General features: G+C 41.0%; 1 protein-coding gene and 1 non-coding gene across 14 annotated transcripts in view; both read left to right on the forward strand.

Moving 5' to 3' along the window:
• The window catches only part of CHD8 (chromodomain helicase DNA binding protein 8), a 58,382-nt gene that overhangs the window by 33,864 nt on the left and 7,023 nt on the right, over positions 1–17,495 (forward strand). For 9 of the 13 annotated variants that reach the window (XM_059890276.1, XM_059890280.1, XM_059890277.1 and 6 more), the window contains 22 exons: positions 4,457–4,594; positions 4,989–5,110; positions 5,254–5,497; positions 6,415–6,591; positions 7,563–7,706; positions 7,850–8,105; positions 8,655–8,865; positions 9,114–9,309; positions 9,781–9,948; positions 10,141–10,320; positions 10,473–10,583; positions 10,928–11,124; positions 11,347–11,546; positions 11,627–11,807; positions 11,896–11,985; positions 12,437–12,540; positions 13,726–13,855; positions 14,772–14,847; positions 15,306–15,360; positions 15,527–15,734; positions 16,358–16,566; positions 16,659–17,378. In XM_059890276.1, coding sequence (XP_059746259.1) covers positions 4,457–4,594; positions 4,989–5,110; positions 5,254–5,497; positions 6,415–6,591; positions 7,563–7,706; positions 7,850–8,105; positions 8,655–8,865; positions 9,114–9,309; positions 9,781–9,948; positions 10,141–10,320; positions 10,473–10,583; positions 10,928–11,124; positions 11,347–11,546; positions 11,627–11,807; positions 11,896–11,985; positions 12,437–12,540; positions 13,726–13,855; positions 14,772–14,847; positions 15,306–15,360; positions 15,527–15,734; positions 16,358–16,566; positions 16,659–17,378 — 4,117 coding nt within the window. 13 annotated transcript variants of the gene reach the window in all.
• LOC112448609 (small nucleolar RNA U6-53/MBII-28) lies at positions 14,298–14,407 on the forward strand. The gene has a single exon (XR_003036992.1). It is a non-coding gene; the product is annotated as a small nucleolar RNA U6-53/MBII-28 (small nucleolar RNA).

A 17,495-nucleotide genomic window follows, 5' to 3' on the forward strand; every position in this document is an offset into this window, starting at 1 on the left:
ACAATTGCACTCATCTCACACGCTAGTAAAGTAATGCTCAAAATTCTCCAAGCCAGGATTCAGCAATATGTGAACTGTGAACTTCCAGATGTTCAAGCTGGTTTTAGAAAAGGCAGAGGAACCAGAGATCAAATTGCCAACATCTGCTGGATCATGGAAAAAGCAAGAGAGTTCCAGAAAAACATCTACTTTTGCTTTATTGACTATGCCAAAGCCTTGGACTGTGTGGATCACAATAAACTGTGGAAAATTCTGAAAGAGATGGGAATACCAGACCACCTGATCTGCCTCCTGAGAAATATGTATGCAGGTCAGGAAGCAACAGAACTGGACATGGAACAACAGACTGGTTCCAAATAGGAAAAGGAGTTCGTCAAGGCTGTATATTGTCACCCTGCTTACTTAACTTCTATGCAGAGTACATCATGAGAAACACTGGACTGGAAGAAGCACAAGCTGGAATCAAGATTGCCAGGAGAAATATCAATAACCTCAGATATGCAGATGACACCACCCTTATGGCAGAAAGTGAAGAGGAACTACAAAGCCTCTTGATGAAAGTGAAAGAGGAGAGTGAAAAAGTTGGCTTAAAGCTCAACACTCAGAAAACGAAGATCATGGCATCTGGTCCCATCACTTCATGGGAAATAGATGGGGAAACAGTGGAAACAGTGTCAGACTTTATTTTTTTGGGCTCCAAAATCACTACAGATGGTGACTGCAGCCATGAAATTAAAAGACACTTACTCCTTGGAAGGAAAGTTATGACCAACCTAGATAGCATATTCAAAAGCAGAGACATTACTTTGCCAACAGAGGTCCGTCTAGTCAAGGCTATAGTTTTTCCTATTGTCATGTATGGATGTGAGAGTTGGACTGTGAAGAAGGCTGAGCACCAAAGAATTGATGGTTTTGAACTGTGGTGTTGGAGAAGACTCTTGAGAGTCCCTTGGACTGCAAGGAGGTCCAACCAGTCCATTCTGAAGGAGATCAGCCCTGGGATTTCTTTGGAAGGAATCATGCTAAAGCTGAAACTCCAGTACTTTGACCACCTCATGCGAAGAGTTGACTCACTGGAAAAGACCCTGATGCTGGGAGGGATTGGGGGCAGGAGGAGAAGGGTACAACGGAGGATGAGATGGCTGGATGGCATCACTGACTCGATGGACGTGAGTCTGAGTGAACTCCGGGAGTTGGTGATGGACAGGGAGGCCTGGCGTGCTGTGATTCCTGGGGTCACAAAGAGTCAGACACGACTGAGCGACTGAACTGAACTGACATGTTTTCTTTCATTAATCACTTTTTTTTCATTTTCCAACCAACAGTTATATAGATCTAAGCCACCAGTGAATTCAACATTGCTCTCTTTTATTCAGATTTACTTGGACCATGAACCAGCACTTTGTTAGAACTCTTCTCACTTCTAGTGTAAGTTGTTAGTTTAACATCACAGGGTCACATTTCATCAAAATTTTATCACTCAAATAGTTCCTGCTTACAGAGTGACTAGTAGGGAACAGCAGAGCCTTGAGACATCAGTGCTAGATGGCAGACTGGGTTCACTCACAAACTAAGTGACTTGCTCCCATATGTCATCCTTGTAGAAGCTTGTAGAACCTAAGAATCAAAGTCTTCCATCTGTTAAAGCCCAAGTTTGTTTTATAAGCTTTCAAGGTTACTCAGATAGAACCTTAGCTATTCAAAGTCATTATAATGCAGTGTCTTTAAATCCTAACAAGAATACCTCAGAAACCACATATTTCTGCTTTTGTGATTAGGGGTGGGAATTACTGCTTATTGTTCATTTGTGGGAGGTGACAGTGGAATGGACCAGTTATTAGTCACGACAGGTTAGCCATTGTTACATTATTCTCATTACTTTCAGCTTCTCAGCCTTCCTAGCCTTCAAAATGTTATGCTTTCTATCACTATACTTGTACTTTCATCTTCCAAAAGTAATTAGATTTTGATTAGGCCCCTCTGGAATGTTATTAGACCTGGCATGACAGATGAAAGTGTTTTAGTACCCTAATTTACACTTCTAATATTGGATAAAAACTTTGCCCATTTCCCCTGACCCAAAATGAGCTTAGTCATCCTTGTTACATTACACAGTAGTGGAAATAAGTATTATAATAAATATTAATTAAAGTTCTTGGAAAATAAGTTATGATGCTGGAAATGTGTGACCTGGACAAATGTCTTTATGTAGAAAGTGACCCGAGTCACTACAATAAAGAAAAAAGTAAAAGAGAAATTACATAGATTCTAGTTTTTCCATGATCTGTCTGTCTTAAACACTTGGCATCTTCACACTTCTTGCTGGCTATTTTAAGGAGTATTCTGTCAGTAGATGATTAGAGATTTCTTGATGATTACATTCAGTTCAGTTCAGTCGCTCAGTCGTGTCCGACTCTTTGCGACCCCATGAATCATAGCACGCCAGGCCTCCCTGTCCATCACCAACTCCCAGAGTTCACCCAAACTCATGTGCATCAAGTCTGTGATGCCATCCAGCCATCTCATCCTCTGTCATCCCCTTCTCCTCCTGCCCCCAATCCCTCCCAGCATCAGGGTCTTTTCCAATGAGTCAACTCTTCACATGAGGTGGCTGAAGTATTGGAGTTTCAGCCTCAGCATCAGTCCTTCCAATGAACACCCAGGACTGGTCTCCTTTAGGATGGACTGGTTGGATCTCCTTGCAGTCCAAGGGACTCTCTAGAGTCTTCTCCAGCACCACAGTTCAAAAGCATCAATTCTTCAGTACTCAGCTTTCTTCACAGTCCAACTCTCACATCCATACATAACCACTGGAAAACCATAGCCTTGACTAGATGGACCTTCGTTTGCAAAGTAATGTCTCTGCTTTTGAATATGCTATCTAGGTTGGTCATAACTTTTCTTCCAAGGAGTAAGCGTCTTTTAATTTCATGGCTGCAGTCACCATCTACTGTGATTTTGGAGCCCAAAAAAATAAAATCTGACACTGTTTCCACTGTTTCCCCATCTATTTCCCATGAAGTGATGGGACCAGATGCCATGATCTTCGTTTTCTGAATGTTGAGCTTTCAGCCAACTTTTTCACTCTCCTCTTTCACTTTCACCAAGAGGCTTTGTAGTTCCTCTTCATTTTCTGCCATAAGGGTGGTGTCATCTGCATATCTGAGGTTATTGATATTTCTCCTGGCAATCTTGATTCCAGCTTGTGCTTCTTCCAGCCCAACATTTCTCATGAAACACTACATATAAGTTAAGTAAGCAGGGTGACAGTATATAGCCTTGACGTACTCCTTTTCCTATTTGGAACCAGTGTGTTGTTCCATGTCCAGTTCTAACTGTTGTGTCCTGACCTGCATACAGATTTCTCAAGAGGCAGGTCAGGTGGTCTGATATTCCCATCTCTTTCAGAATTTTCCACAGTTTATTGTGATCCACGCAGTCAAAGGCTTTGGCATAGTCAATAAAGCAGAAATAGATGTTTTTATGGAACTCTCTTGCTTTTTCGATGATCCAGCAGATGTTGGCAATTTGATCTCTGGTTCCTCTGCCTTTTCTAAAACCAGCTTGAACATCTGGAAGTTCACGGTTCACATATTGCTGAAGCCTGGCTTGGAGAATTTTGAGCATTACTTTACTAGCGTGTGAGATGAGTGCAATTGTGTGGTAGTTTGAGCATTCTTTGGCATTGCCTTTCTTTGGGATTGGAATGAAAACTGACTTTTTCCAGTCTAGGCGTAGTCTAATTCTTCTTACTTCATATAAGCCCCAAATGAAAATGCAGTCAAGTCAGAAGTCATCTTAAGTACTGAGAATAGGAGCAATATTACCACTGGAATACCTGCATAGAGCATAGCAGTGTGATTGGAGCTTCAGCATCCCCTTTTCACTCTTACCTGTCTTCAGTGATACCTCTTGTAGTTATCTCCTAGCTTCCTGGGACTCACAAGGAAATCTCTTTACCACCATATGACTGCTCTTTTTTTCATGTGAAATAGCACCTGCATTCACAGCTCCAGGAACTCAGAAGCCCAGTAGTTTCAGGCCTGCTTTGTTCCTATGGATTTAAGCTGTTTCTCACTTCTAAAAGCAGCCTTGCTTCCACTGTTATTATATTGGGTGCCAGGAGGATAGTATGGAATGGGGGTACCATATCTTCTCAACACAATATAGAATTTTTTTTTTAATCTGCTTAGTTGGTGAGCGTAATGTTTCAGTGATTAGTGTTCTAGATAGTGTTGGGTAGAAATTTCTCTTCTAGATTCTGATAAGTTGTCTGGAAGCGTGATCAAAGGCACAAATAGTACAGTGCATCTGCAGGTGAGCCTATGGCTGATGTTTTCAGCCTGACATTTTGGGCACCTTTTTAGGTATTGACACTTAGTCAAATGCTTAATCTTCAAATCACAGCAGAGAACACGGCATCATTTCACTAAAGCTCTGACTTCTTCTCCCCTAGCCTGTAATTTACTACCTGGTGAAATGGTGCTCTCTACCCTATGAGGATAGTACGTGGGAGCTCAAAGAGGATGTTGACGAGGGCAAGATTCGAGAATTTAAACGCATCCAGTCAAGGCACCCAGAACTCAAAAGGGTGGTAAGTACATCTGCATTTAGAGTGTAAAGTCCATATAGGGAATGATTTTATTTTCCTCATAGAGTTTGGGCTTTCCTGATAGCTCAGTTGGTAAAGAATCCGCCTGCAATTCAGGAGACCCCAGTTTGATTCCTGGGTTGGGAAGATCTGCTGGAGAAGGGATGGGCTACCCACTCCAGTATTCTTGGACTTCCTTGGTGGCTCAGTGGGTTTTCTCTCTCTCTCTCTTTTTTTGTTATTACAGTGTCATTGTGAAGTCGTGAATTTGAATATATTTAACATGTTTAATTTAAGCAATAATGTCTTTGAATTAACTTCACCTATTAGAACTACCTAGTATTACCTAATTTCGTTAGTGCCTCCACCCCATTTATTCAAATTTGTTACTTTTTAGAATCGTCCACAGGCAAGTGCCTGGAAGAAGTTGGAGTTGTCACATGAGTATAAAAACAGAAACCAGTTACGGGAATATCAGTTGGAAGGGGTCAACTGGCTGCTCTTTAATTGGTATAACAGGTAGGAAAAGAGTGGGACCACAAGATATAGGCTTAGTCTGGGATTGTTTTTATTTATTTTCTGTAGAAACAGGTTCATTTTATGTACTTTTTATAAGATGGTCTCTTTTGACATGCTTTTCTTTTTTTGTGATGAATTGGCAGGCAGAACTGCATCCTGGCTGATGAGATGGGATTGGGCAAAACCATTCAGTCCATTGCCTTCTTGCAGGAAGTATATAATGTGGGCATCCATGGCCCTTTCCTGGTCATTGCCCCACTGTCCACAATTACTAACTGGGAGCGGGAATTCAACACATGGACAGAGATGAACACTATTGTGTACCATGGCAGTCTGGCCAGCCGGCAGATGATACAGCAATATGAAATGTACTGCAAAGATTCACGGGTGAGTTGTATATAATGCAAATCTTATGGCATGGAAAGTAGGCCAAAGTACCTGGTATTTTAGAAGCTTTTATATGAGTCAAAGACTTTTAGTGAGACTCTCTGTGATGTAAGGTGGTGTTGTCTACTTTATGCAGGACACTTTTTCGACTTTGCTGTCTTGATCCAGTGGAAATTCTGACTTTATTTATGAATATATACATTTTAAATAGAGTTTTACCAGCATTGATTAGTTTTCATCAAGAAATAATTTTCCAGAATGAAATTCATTTAGCCACTTTTAATTCCTTGATCCATAAAATGGTGAACATAAGACATTTCTTCCTTTTTTTTTTTAAGTCTGCTGAAGTTTTCATCAAGATTAGTTCTTTTTTCTATATAAGTTTGGAAAAAGTTTCTTAACATTTAGAGTTTTTTTCCTACCATTAGTTTCCCGTTTTTATTTCCCGAAACCCATGTTTATTAAAGTCATTTTGCTCTTAATTTTGTTAAGATAATTGGATTCTTTTGTCCATTTTTAGACAGTAACCAATATTACCACATACTACATTGGCTGTTTCACTTTTAGTTTTATCTTGTGTGTTTCAGCAGTGCTCAACATTTGTGGATTTTAGTGTTTACCAACAGAAGATGTAGGGCTGAAATACATGAGGTAGGCATGCAGCAAAGTCAAGAATGTCCAGCTTCTTTCAGTAAGGTCTGTGATTTTCCCAAGAAGCTGAGTGTGTTGAGGAGGCAGTGATTCAGTGATTTGACACTGTTTATCAGGAATATGAACAGTGGCAGAGGTGGATGGTGGTGCAATTTGTGTTTTCTATTAGGCCTGCCTAAATATAAAATGCAGAATATGTAGTCCAGAAGAGCTTCTCATTTAGGTACAGTTTAGGCCTTTTCTGACTTTATTGCCTTCATGCTTAGGGGCGCCTCATCCCAGGTGCATACAAGTTTGATGCCTTGATCACCACTTTTGAGATGATTTTGTCAGACTGTCCTGAGCTTCGTGAGATTGAATGGCGGTGTGTCATCATTGATGAGGCCCATCGACTAAAGAACCGTAATTGCAAACTGCTTGATAGTCTCAAGCACATGGACCTGGTGAGTTCCTCTCACTGACTTGTGGCCAGAAACACCTAGAATTAAGTAATCCTAATTCCATGTGAATTAATTTCACAGAGAAGAATCCGAATCTTGGTATTGGGTGGTGGGTGTGGCCTATGGGAATGGTAGCCTGTAAGTCATAATATTTATATAAATTTTAGAGTTAGAAGATGATTGTGGGTTAGTGGTCTCAATTGGGTGAAGAGGTGGGATGTTAAATTAGTTACTTATTTCTGCATAACAAAATACCCAAAAACCTAGTGACTTAAAACAACTATATTTTTCATGACTCTCTAGCCCAGCAACTTGGGCTGGGCTAAGTGATCTCATTCCTTCAGTGGCCTTGCCTGGAGTCAGTGATACAGCTGCAGCTGACAGTTGGTACTGGTTGTTGGCTAGGCCATCTTCCATGTGGTCTGTCACCCCTCTGTGGGCCAGACTTTGCTTCTGTACCTGGTAGAGCCAGAGCAGTGTTCCAAGAGGGTAAAGGTGGAAGGCAAGGCCTTTGAGGCTCTGAAACTCACATGGTACCCACTTCTGCTACATTCTCATTGTCAGAGCAAGTTATAAAGCACGACCATGTTCAAGTGGTGAATCTTGATAGGAAGAACTACCAAAAATCAGTGGCCATATTTAATCCCGCACAGGTACATTTCTTAGAGGGAGACATATTAATGGACCATGGGAGAGGCATATCCGTGTGGAGAGGCATATTTAATTGGAAAAAACATGTTCTAAATATTTCTTTATTGCCTTATGATATTATGCCATATGAAATTAATATGTTAAATAATATTAAGAATATTCTTGAGTATTTTGTGTTTATCAAAAGAGGCAGCAAGTAAGAGTAATCTGGTCCATTTCCATAATTTTACAGTTAAAGAAATGGAAACTAAAGTTATATATTTTATGGAAAACTCCAGAAGTCTTTTTGAGTTTTATCTTTCTTCTGTGTTCTCCATTTCTAGGAGCACAAAGTACTGCTCACAGGAACACCATTGCAAAATACTGTGGAAGAACTTTTTAGCTTGCTTCATTTCTTGGAACCATCACAGTTTCCATCAGAATCAGAATTCCTCAAAGACTTTGGGGATCTCAAAACAGAAGAACAGGTAGGAAGTTGTCTGATGTGACACTAATGCAGAATGAAAAAATTTGTACTAGAGTAGATATCTACTGTCATTGATATCCATGTTTCCATCTAATGTGAGAATGTTTGTCTTCATGTTATTATTTTTTCCTCTGTTGGTTACAGGTTCAAAAGCTACAGGCCATTCTCAAACCAATGATGCTGAGAAGACTCAAAGAAGATGTTGAAAAGAACCTGGCACCCAAACAGGAGACCATTATTGAAGTAGAGCTAACCAACATTCAGAAGAAATACTACCGGGCTATTTTGGAGAAGAATTTCTCCTTTCTTTCCAAAGGGGCAGGTCATACTAACATGCCGAATCTACTCAACACAATGATGGAGCTGCGGAAATGCTGCAACCACCCATATCTCATCAATGGTGAGAGAACTCCTGAAACACCTGCATTTCTGTGTTACCTTGATTGCTAAGTGGTGTTCCTCAGAAACAGTAGATGCGTTGGCTGATCCATCCTAGTTTGGAAATAGAGGGGATTTCTCTTTTTAAAACCATTCTCAAGGGGAACGTCTTCCTCTAGTTCTTTCTGACCCTTTGACTCTGCATGATCTCTAAAGTTAAAAAGGATTTGCTGTTACGAATTCTGTTCTGTCTTCACTGATATTCTATGTTGCTGTTTCTGTTTTGGATGGCAGTATGGTGGTAATAGTGGTTTTTGTGTACTACTCTAGTCCTTGTCCACATATTTACATATTTTACCCAATTCTTAAGCCTGACTTATGTGGAATATTTTGTATTAACAAAATTGAAGATATTTTAGGGTTTAGGGGTTGCTGAAATTCTGTTTTCAAGTAATATTGATATCAAGTCAGGTTATTTTCTTTTCTTTGCTTCCTTATCTCAGTTAAATAAACTGCAGCCTTATTATGTTTCTCTGGATCTCACCATCAGGTCTGATTTTTCTTTTGGCAGGTGCAGAAGAAAAAATCCTAACAGAGTTTCGAGAAGCTTGCCATATCATACCTCATGACTTCCACTTACAGGCCATGGTTCGTTCAGCTGGCAAATTGGTTCTTATTGACAAGTTACTTCCGAAACTTAAAGCTGGTGGCCATAAGGTTCTGATCTTCTCCCAAATGGTACGCTGCCTAGATATCCTAGAGGATTATCTAATCCAGAGAAGGTGAGAAAAAAGTCATTCCTTGCCTGTTTACTTTGTGTGTATAAAGCTGCAAAGAGTGGGAGGCCTAGGTTTAACTAAAGTTGACCAGTACTGGGCTAAGAGAAGTATTCAAGACTCTCACTTTCAACTTTCTGATAAAATTTTTGGTGAACTAGCGATACGGGGGTACTGGTATTGATCCCAGCCTGCTTTTTTGTTCTCCTTTTCTGCTCAGCTGATTAAACTTTTTTCCTGTGATTCCCGTGCAGGTACTTATATGAGCGTATTGATGGGCGAGTTAGAGGCAACCTTCGGCAAGCTGCTATTGACCGTTTTAGCAAGCCTGACTCGGACCGATTTGTCTTTCTGCTCTGCACCCGGGCTGGTGGACTTGGCATTAATCTCACAGCTGCTGATACTTGCATCATCTTTGATTCAGACTGGAATCCGCAAAATGACCTGCAGGTAGAGGAAATCATTGTCTTAGGGACTAATCACCTAACCTGAGAGGTTTTGCAACAGGATCAGGATCTCTTAGAAAGTCTTATCTTTTCAAGAGTCTGGAATTGTTTAGTTAGTTAGGTCATCAAACTTTTTCTGTACAGGGCAGATAGTTAATATTTTAGGCTGTGCAAATCAGTCTCTGTTGTAACGGTTCTCCTCTGCTCTTGTACTACAAAAAATATCTATAAGGAAATATAAATGAATGGGTAGAGCTGTGTTTCAGCAAAAACTTTATTTCTAGAAATAGGTGACCAAGATTTGCTGACACCTGGTCTGGAGGATGGGGCAGTAATTTCATCTTGAAATTGACTTTCTGAATTTGAGTTGATCTCATGGCGGCTTTATAAATGTAAATCGGTATTTTGAATGTTTTTCCTCCCCAGCCCCTCTAATGTTGTTATCTTTGCCCTTCCTTCTGTTTGTTAAAACCAGGCCCAAGCGCGTTGTCATCGAATTGGGCAGAGCAAAGCTGTGAAGGTGTACCGTCTCATCACTCGTAATTCTTACGAGAGGGAGATGTTTGATAAGGCTAGCCTCAAGTTGGGATTGGATAAAGCTGTGCTTCAGTCCATGAGTGGTCGGGATGGCAACATTACTGGAGTGAGTCTTCTTAATTTTTAGCTGTATTTGTAGTAGGTCATGGTGATAAAGGGAGGCAAAAGCTATTTTTTGTACAGGAACCTGACCCCTTGTTTGGATTCTCAATGATTATCTTTAAAATATAATAAAATATCATGATATGGTTAGATAATATTCTCTGATTTTTTTTCACCTTTCTATTGGATTTTGTAGATCCAACAGTTCTCTAAGAAGGAGATTGAAGATCTCTTACGGAAAGGAGCGTATGCAGCCATAATGGAGGAAGATGATGAGGGCTCCAAGTTTTGTGAAGAGGACATTGACCAGATCTTGTTAAGACGAACCACTACCATCACCATTGAATCTGAAGGAAAGGGTTCTACCTTTGCCAAGGTATGTTCTGTCGGTGCTAGAGGCTTTTAGCACAGAGAGACAGGAATCTCTAGAATTTAATATTTCTAAAAATATAGTTTTAAAATATACTGATTTCCCTTTACTCAAAAAAGTGGTGTAGTCAACTTTACTATTTCTTTGTTCCTCATTAGGCAAGCTTTGTGGCTTCTGAAAATAGGACTGATATTTCTCTGGATGACCCCAACTTTTGGCAAAAGTGGGCCAAAAAAGCTGATCTAGACATGGATCTACTCAATAGCAAGGTGAGCTTCCTTTTCCTTCAAGGAGGAAATATGGCAGGAAACACATTACTTTCTGGAGTCTTTACAACTGCTCTGATTCTTGAGTGCTGACCTTGGCTTATGATGGTATATCAAAGGCCATTGTAAAAGCTTTCTACATAGAGGGTCACTAAAAAATACTTAGGTAACTATCACTTAAGTTTGCTTCCTAAGTCCCTGTAGATTATCTTGCATGTCCAAAAAAGAATCTGTCTTTGAGTATCTACAGATATTACATGCAAAGCTGTTTCAGTTTGATTATCTTTAATTCCTTTCCCATGATTATATTGTGAAAAGAGTTACTTCTCCTTCTGTTTTCTGCATAGAATAACTTGGTGATTGACACACCTAGAGTACGAAAACAGACCCGCCACTTCAGCACTCTGAAAGATGATGACCTAGTGGAATTCTCTGATTTGGAAAGTGAAGACGATGAGCGACCACGCTCTCGCCGACATGACCGTCATCATACCTATGGGCGCACTGACTGTTTTCGGGTGGAAAAGCATCTCCTGGTATATGGGTAAGACCCCACCTTGCCTCAGAGGTAGTGCATCTCCATCCTGATAGACATCTCGTTCGCTTTTTAAATTGGAAGCTATGATCAAAGAGGGAATAATGGGGAAAAATTTATTCTGTTACCATGTTTTCCCAAGATGGTTTTGTCTCCCATGATTTGGAAAGTGTGAATTTGAGGGACTGGGGTCCCTAGGAAAATATCTACATGATTGCTTTTTTTTTGTAGTTGGGGACGATGGCGAGATATTCTGTCTCATGGACGCTTCAAGCGACGGATGACTGAAAGAGATGTGGAAACAATTTGCCGGGCCATCCTCGTGTACTGTCTCTTACACTATCGTGGGGACGAAAACATCAAAGGCTTCATTTGGGACTTGATTAGCCCTGCTGAAAATGGCAAGACAAAAGAATTGCAGAATCATTCAGGTGATTATCAAGTCTTTGCTTTTGGTCTTGCTCTAGGTTACCTAATCCTTTTCAGGTCCAAGGGTTTTTCTCAATCCAAGTCTTCAATGTATCCACTTCCCCAGGTCTGTCTATCCCTGTGCCTCGTGGACGCAAGGGGAAAAAAGTAAAGTCACAAAGCACTTTTGATATCCATAAGGCAGATTGGATCCGGAAATATAATCCTGATACTCTGTTTCAAGATGAGAGTTATAAGAAGCACTTGAAACATCAGTGTAACAAGTAAGGATGGAATTTAGCAGACTAAAGCATTTTCCACCTCACGCTTTCTGCACTATTACTGAGCCAGTTCTTCCTCTCTCCCTTCTAGGGTGCTGTTGCGGGTACGAATGCTATATTATCTGAGACAGGAGGTTATTGGAGACCAGGCAGAGAAGGTGTTAGGGGGTGCAATTGCCAGGTAAAGTTATGCTTTATTTTTCTTTATGCTATGCCTTATTCCAGAATATTGGTTTACTTATTTCACTCTTAACTGTCTTTGGGATACCTGATAATTAAAATCTGTGTATCAGGTCTTCAATCCTATGCAGTTGGCCTTTTGTATCCTTGGGTTTTACATTCTTTTGATCCACAGTTGATCAAATCCATGGATATCGAGGGCCAGCTGTATTCACTGTATGATTCCATTTTATATTAGGGGCTTGAACATCAGTGGATTTTGGTGTCTGGGGTGGAACAAATCCCTTACGGATACCAGGGGACAGCTGTTCTTGATACCATTGGAAGGAAATAGGCAGATGTAGGACTATGTAAATTAATAGAGAAAAGAAGATACCTGTAATAATCTTTCCAAAGATTGTTTGCTTTTATTTCCTTCATCGCTGTGCTGACTTTGCCTTTTATACCTTCAGTGAGATTGACATATGGTTCCCAGTAGTGGATCAGCTGGAGGTTCCAACAACATGGTGGGACAGTGAGGCTGATAAGTCCCTGCTCATTGGAGTCTTTAAGCATGGTAGGTGTCTGCTCTTAGTCTGTTCTTTTCCTGTTACAGAGTTTTGTCCACAGATGAAATATTTTTCAAAGTACTTAAGACCAATAATTATGTTTGAATGGTAAACTGGTTCTCAGAAATACAGAGCAGAGCTGTTCCTATGAATAGATGGTCAGGAAAGACCAGATGGATAGTTAAATCGCAAGGTAGGGTGTCTCCCATCTGTTCTGTGATTAATCAGTTACTACGAGTCTGTATGCAGTGGTATCTAAGTTAAGGTTTGCAATCAGGGGAGATGATGCATGTCTACTCTTGTTAATAATAAACATGTTTACTTTGCATAGCTTTCCTGTGGCTTGCTGAAAATGTTCTGCTTGTATAGCGTCTTGTTTGTCTAAATATTCAGCACTCACTCTTATGTAGGTGTGAATAGCCATGCTTGAGTGAAAGAAAAATTAAAAAAAAAAAAATTTTTTTTTTTAGGCCAGTGGAAAAAACTGGCTTGAAGTAGAGTAAAAAAAGGGAGAAGACTCCCTTTTCAGTCTTGCCTAATCACAAATTCCACACATAAAAAGCAGTAAGTGCTAACTTCTAGCCTAGTGACTTAGTGAATTGGAAGATTATTTTTTGATGTACTTTTCTGTTTACTTCTATAAAATAAAAGTAATGGCACTTAATTCACATTTTTGACATGTTTAATTGGATGAGAAAAACTGTGAGCATTTGTAGTCTTAGATTTACTTGTGAGGTGCAGAAGCTTTAGAAGAGTCCAAACATCCTGAAGTACGTTCATCATTCATCCACCATTCACAGTACCTGTTTGCAGGTACAAATTTCTTATCCTTTATTTGAAAGTGCATTTCCTAGCTCTAAATTATTGGACTTTTAAAATTTCCTCACCTGTGTAGTAAGAATGATGATAAAAAATTACCTGTTAAATGGCTATGTAAATCTGTCACCATTCTGTATACACACTGATTAAATCCCTATTTTTGGTAACTAGTGATAAAACTCTTTATGACTTTGAATTGGAGTGGAAATATTAAATATCTTAATATAACCCAACAGCTGTCCAAATTAACATTTTCAGAGTACTTTACACTATGAGCAAAGTAGCCCACATTTTTATTCCAGCAGCATATGAAGTAAGCGTAAAAGCAAAATGAGTCTCTGATTTTCTTTAAATTATGGTTCTTTTTCTTCAAGGCTATGAAAAATATAATACTATGAGGGCAGACCCAGCCTTATGCTTCCTGGAGAAGGCTGGCCGACCAGATGACAAAGCCATTGCAGCAGAACATCGTGTGTTGGATAATTTTTCTGACATAGTGGAAGGGTAAGCATTGATGTTTAGTTCTCGTAAAGCTGTATCTACATTACAAAGGATATTTGTTGCTTGTGCTAAGAGATGACATAACTCTAGCCTTGACTGAATCCATTGGGATTGCTAATGGTGGTTATACTCACAAATGATAAATTCTTAACAAACAGTGCAACCAGCAGAAAGGTCTCCATAAATTGGCCTGAAACCATACATTGTCATACAGTGCAACTAAGGGGGAAAGTTACTCCCAAATGGCTTATTTGATGTTCTCTTCAGTTTTCTGTGCAGTGCTTTCAGCTACAGTAGCGGAGAAGATAACTGCTTCTCTTGAAAGATAGTAGCCGTGCAACAGTCCCATGCCACCTACGTGATAGAGCCTCAGGAAACTTAGCCTTGGTCTGTCATCTTCCAGTGTCAGCTGACCATAAAGGTGTTTACTCTGCCTGAGTCCATGCCTCAGTGATGAGTTGCCATGCTAATACTGAGCCACCAGCTAGGGCAGTGTTGCCCTGGTTTGGGTGCCAGTGAGTTTAACAAAACTTCTCATGTGGAGACCTGAGGGGCATGTGAAATATTTGACTTAGTTCATGAATACCCTCCCAGTCCCTTACGATTGAAAGATTTTTCTTCAATGATCACAACCTCAATTGCCTAGTGTAGGATCCACAGAAGAAATTAGATTTATTTATTGCAAATCATGTAATATCCTTTTGCTCAGTAGAGCAAAGTAGTAAAAATAAGCAGGCATAGATCATTCATTCCAATGAAATAATAAAAGTAGATACTAGTTGGGATGGAGAGGGAAAATGGGTTAAATAATAAAAAGCTATTAAGAAAAAGGAAATGTGCTGGTCAGAGTGTTTCATTTTAAAGTCAAGCAGTTTAGAACTCAATTTTGTCATTTTCTCATACCTCTGGATAATTTTAGGGTTGACTTTGATAAAGATTGTGAAGATCCTGAATACAAACCACTCCAGGGTCCCCCAAAGGACCAAGATGATGAGGTGAGGAATTTTCATTTGAGTCTAGTTTTTCTGTATTACTAAACAGTATTTTCCAATTCCCTGAATCATGAAGTATACTGATTAATTTATAATACAAAATGAAAAGTACCATTCGAGAATATAAAGTATTAATGGAAAGATTGTAACAGCAGCTAGGGGAGGTCAGGGATGATTTTGTGGAGGAGGTGGGACCTGAGCTGGACAATGAACTACATTATTGGACTATTTAATTCCTGAGTCTCACTGTCTTCAAGACATTGATAAGAACTGACTTTGCAGGTTATACTTTCTTATTCTTTTAATTGATTGCTTTCAGTTTTCTGTGAGGGTTCCTTTCATTAAAAAATATCTTGATACCTTGATGCCATAAAAGGACACACACATGAGTGATTTGAGAGTGCCAATTTTACCCCCTTTTCCTCCCCTCTCCATCCTGCGGGGTGGATCTCCTTCTCTAGGGTGATCCCTTGATGATGATGGATGAGGAGATCTCAGTGATAGATGGAGATGAAGGTAAACTTCTAAGTCAACTTGTATGGGTTGGTGGAATTGGGAAATTGACCAAATTCTCTCCTTTACTGGGATTTCTGAGAGCTCTGCCTTTGGGTGGGTTGAAATACCAGTATTATCTCTACTATCTTTCCTGTACTTGTTGTTTATTCTACTTTGCTTCCCACAGCCCAGGTGACCCAGCAGCCAGGCCATCTATTCTGGCCTCCAGGTTCTGCTTTGACAGCTAGGCTTCGGCGCCTAGTGACAGCCTATCAGCGCAGCTACAAGAGAGAACAGATGAAGATAGAGGCTGCAGAACGTGGGGATCGGAGAAGGCGACGTTGTGAGGCAGCCTTCAAGCTAAAAGAAATTGCACGGCGGGAGAAACAGCAACGGTAAAATGTGGCTGGGAATTTGGACTAAGCTGTAAACCTCTCTTCAACTATGGGCCCTATATTGAAAAGCATCTTAGGAAGGATTATGGCATCCCTGGTGGCTCAGACGGTAAAGAATCTGCTTACAATGCAGGAGACCTGGGTTTGATCCCTGGGTAGGGAAGATCCCCTGGAGAAGGGAATGGCTACCCATTCCAGTATTCTTGTCTGGAGAATGCCATGGACAGAGGAGCATGGAGGGCTACAGTCTATGGAGTCGCAAAGAATTGGACATGACTGAGCAACTAACACTTTGACTTTTCACAGAGGGACCACTTCTTTTGCCTTTGTTATACCCCTGCAACCCATACTTAACCCCTGTAAAACCATACTTAACCATAACTCCTGGGAAGGTCTTGTATGTAGTCATCCTCATTGAGTTTTTTGCATCATTTTCCCCCTTAGCTTGCTAATTCTTTAATTATTCCTTGTTATAAACTACCTCTTCTGCTCTACGGGGGCTCCCTGGCCCCCCACCCCGGCCAACTTTCATTTTTTGTATGTTCAAATATTCTAAGCCATACTAAGAAGTAACCAGTCCTTGGGTTCTGATCACTATTGTCTTATTCGTCTTCCCTTTGTAGATGGACAAGGCGTGAGCAAACTGATTTCTATCGAGTGGTTTCTACCTTTGGTGTGGAGTATGACCCTGATACCATGCAGTTCCATTGGGATCGCTTCCGTACTTTTGCCCGACTGGACAAAAAAACAGATGAAAGCCTTACCAAGTATTTCCATGGCTTTGTGGCCATGTGCCGCCAAGTGTGCCGCCTTCCCCCAGCAGCTGGAGATGGTAAGCAAGACTGAAGATCTTGAGTGAGTGGGCATGGATTGTGACAGAACCAGCTCTTGGTTCATTTCTTCTTCTACCCTTATCTCTTGCAGAACCCCCGGACCCTAATCTGTTTATTGAGCCCATCACTGAGGAAAGGGCCTCACGGACTCTCTACCGTATTGAATTGCTTCGGCGCTTACGGGAACAAGTTTTATGCCACCCTCTTTTGGAAGATCGGCTGGCATTATGTCAGCCTCCGGGTCCTGAATTGCCCAAGTGGTGGGAGCCCATTCGGCATGACGGGGAGCTTCTACGAGGGGCAGCCCGCCACGGGGTGAGCCAAACAGACTGCAACATCATGCAGGACCCAGACTTTTCTTTCCTGGCTGCCCGTATGAATTATATGCAGAACCATCAGGCAGGAGCACCAGCTCCATCCCTGTCACGCTGCTCTACTCCACTGCTCCACCAGCAGTACACCTCGCGCACTGCCTCACCACTGCCCCTGCGCCCAGATGCTCCTGTTGAAAAGCCACCTGAGGAGACAGCTGCCCAGGTCCCCAGTCTGGAGAGTCTGACTTTAAAGCTAGAGCATGAGGTGGTGGCCAGGAGCCGACCAACCCCACAAGACTATGACATGCGAGTAGCCCCCTCTGATACTACCCCTCTGGTCTCCCGAAGTGTTCCACCAGTCAAACTGGAGGATGAGGATGATTCAGACTCTGAGCTGGACTTGAGCAAGCTGTCACCATCATCCTCTTCTTCCTCATCCTCATCCAGCTCCAGCTCCAGCACTGATGAGAGTGAGGACGAGAAGGAAGAGAAGCTAAGTGAGTGCATGTGACAGGCTATTGGCCGTCTTCCCCATCCCCCCCTCTGCGTTTCCCTTCTTTTCTAAATGCATTTTCTAAGATTCAGATTTTAATTTGATAGAATATCAGAAGAGA

Source organism: Bos taurus, chromosome 10 (genome assembly GCF_002263795.3).
Source record: "Bos taurus isolate L1 Dominette 01449 registration number 42190680 breed Hereford chromosome 10, ARS-UCD2.0, whole genome shotgun sequence".
Lineage (NCBI taxonomy): Eukaryota > Metazoa > Chordata > Mammalia > Artiodactyla > Bovidae > Bos > Bos taurus.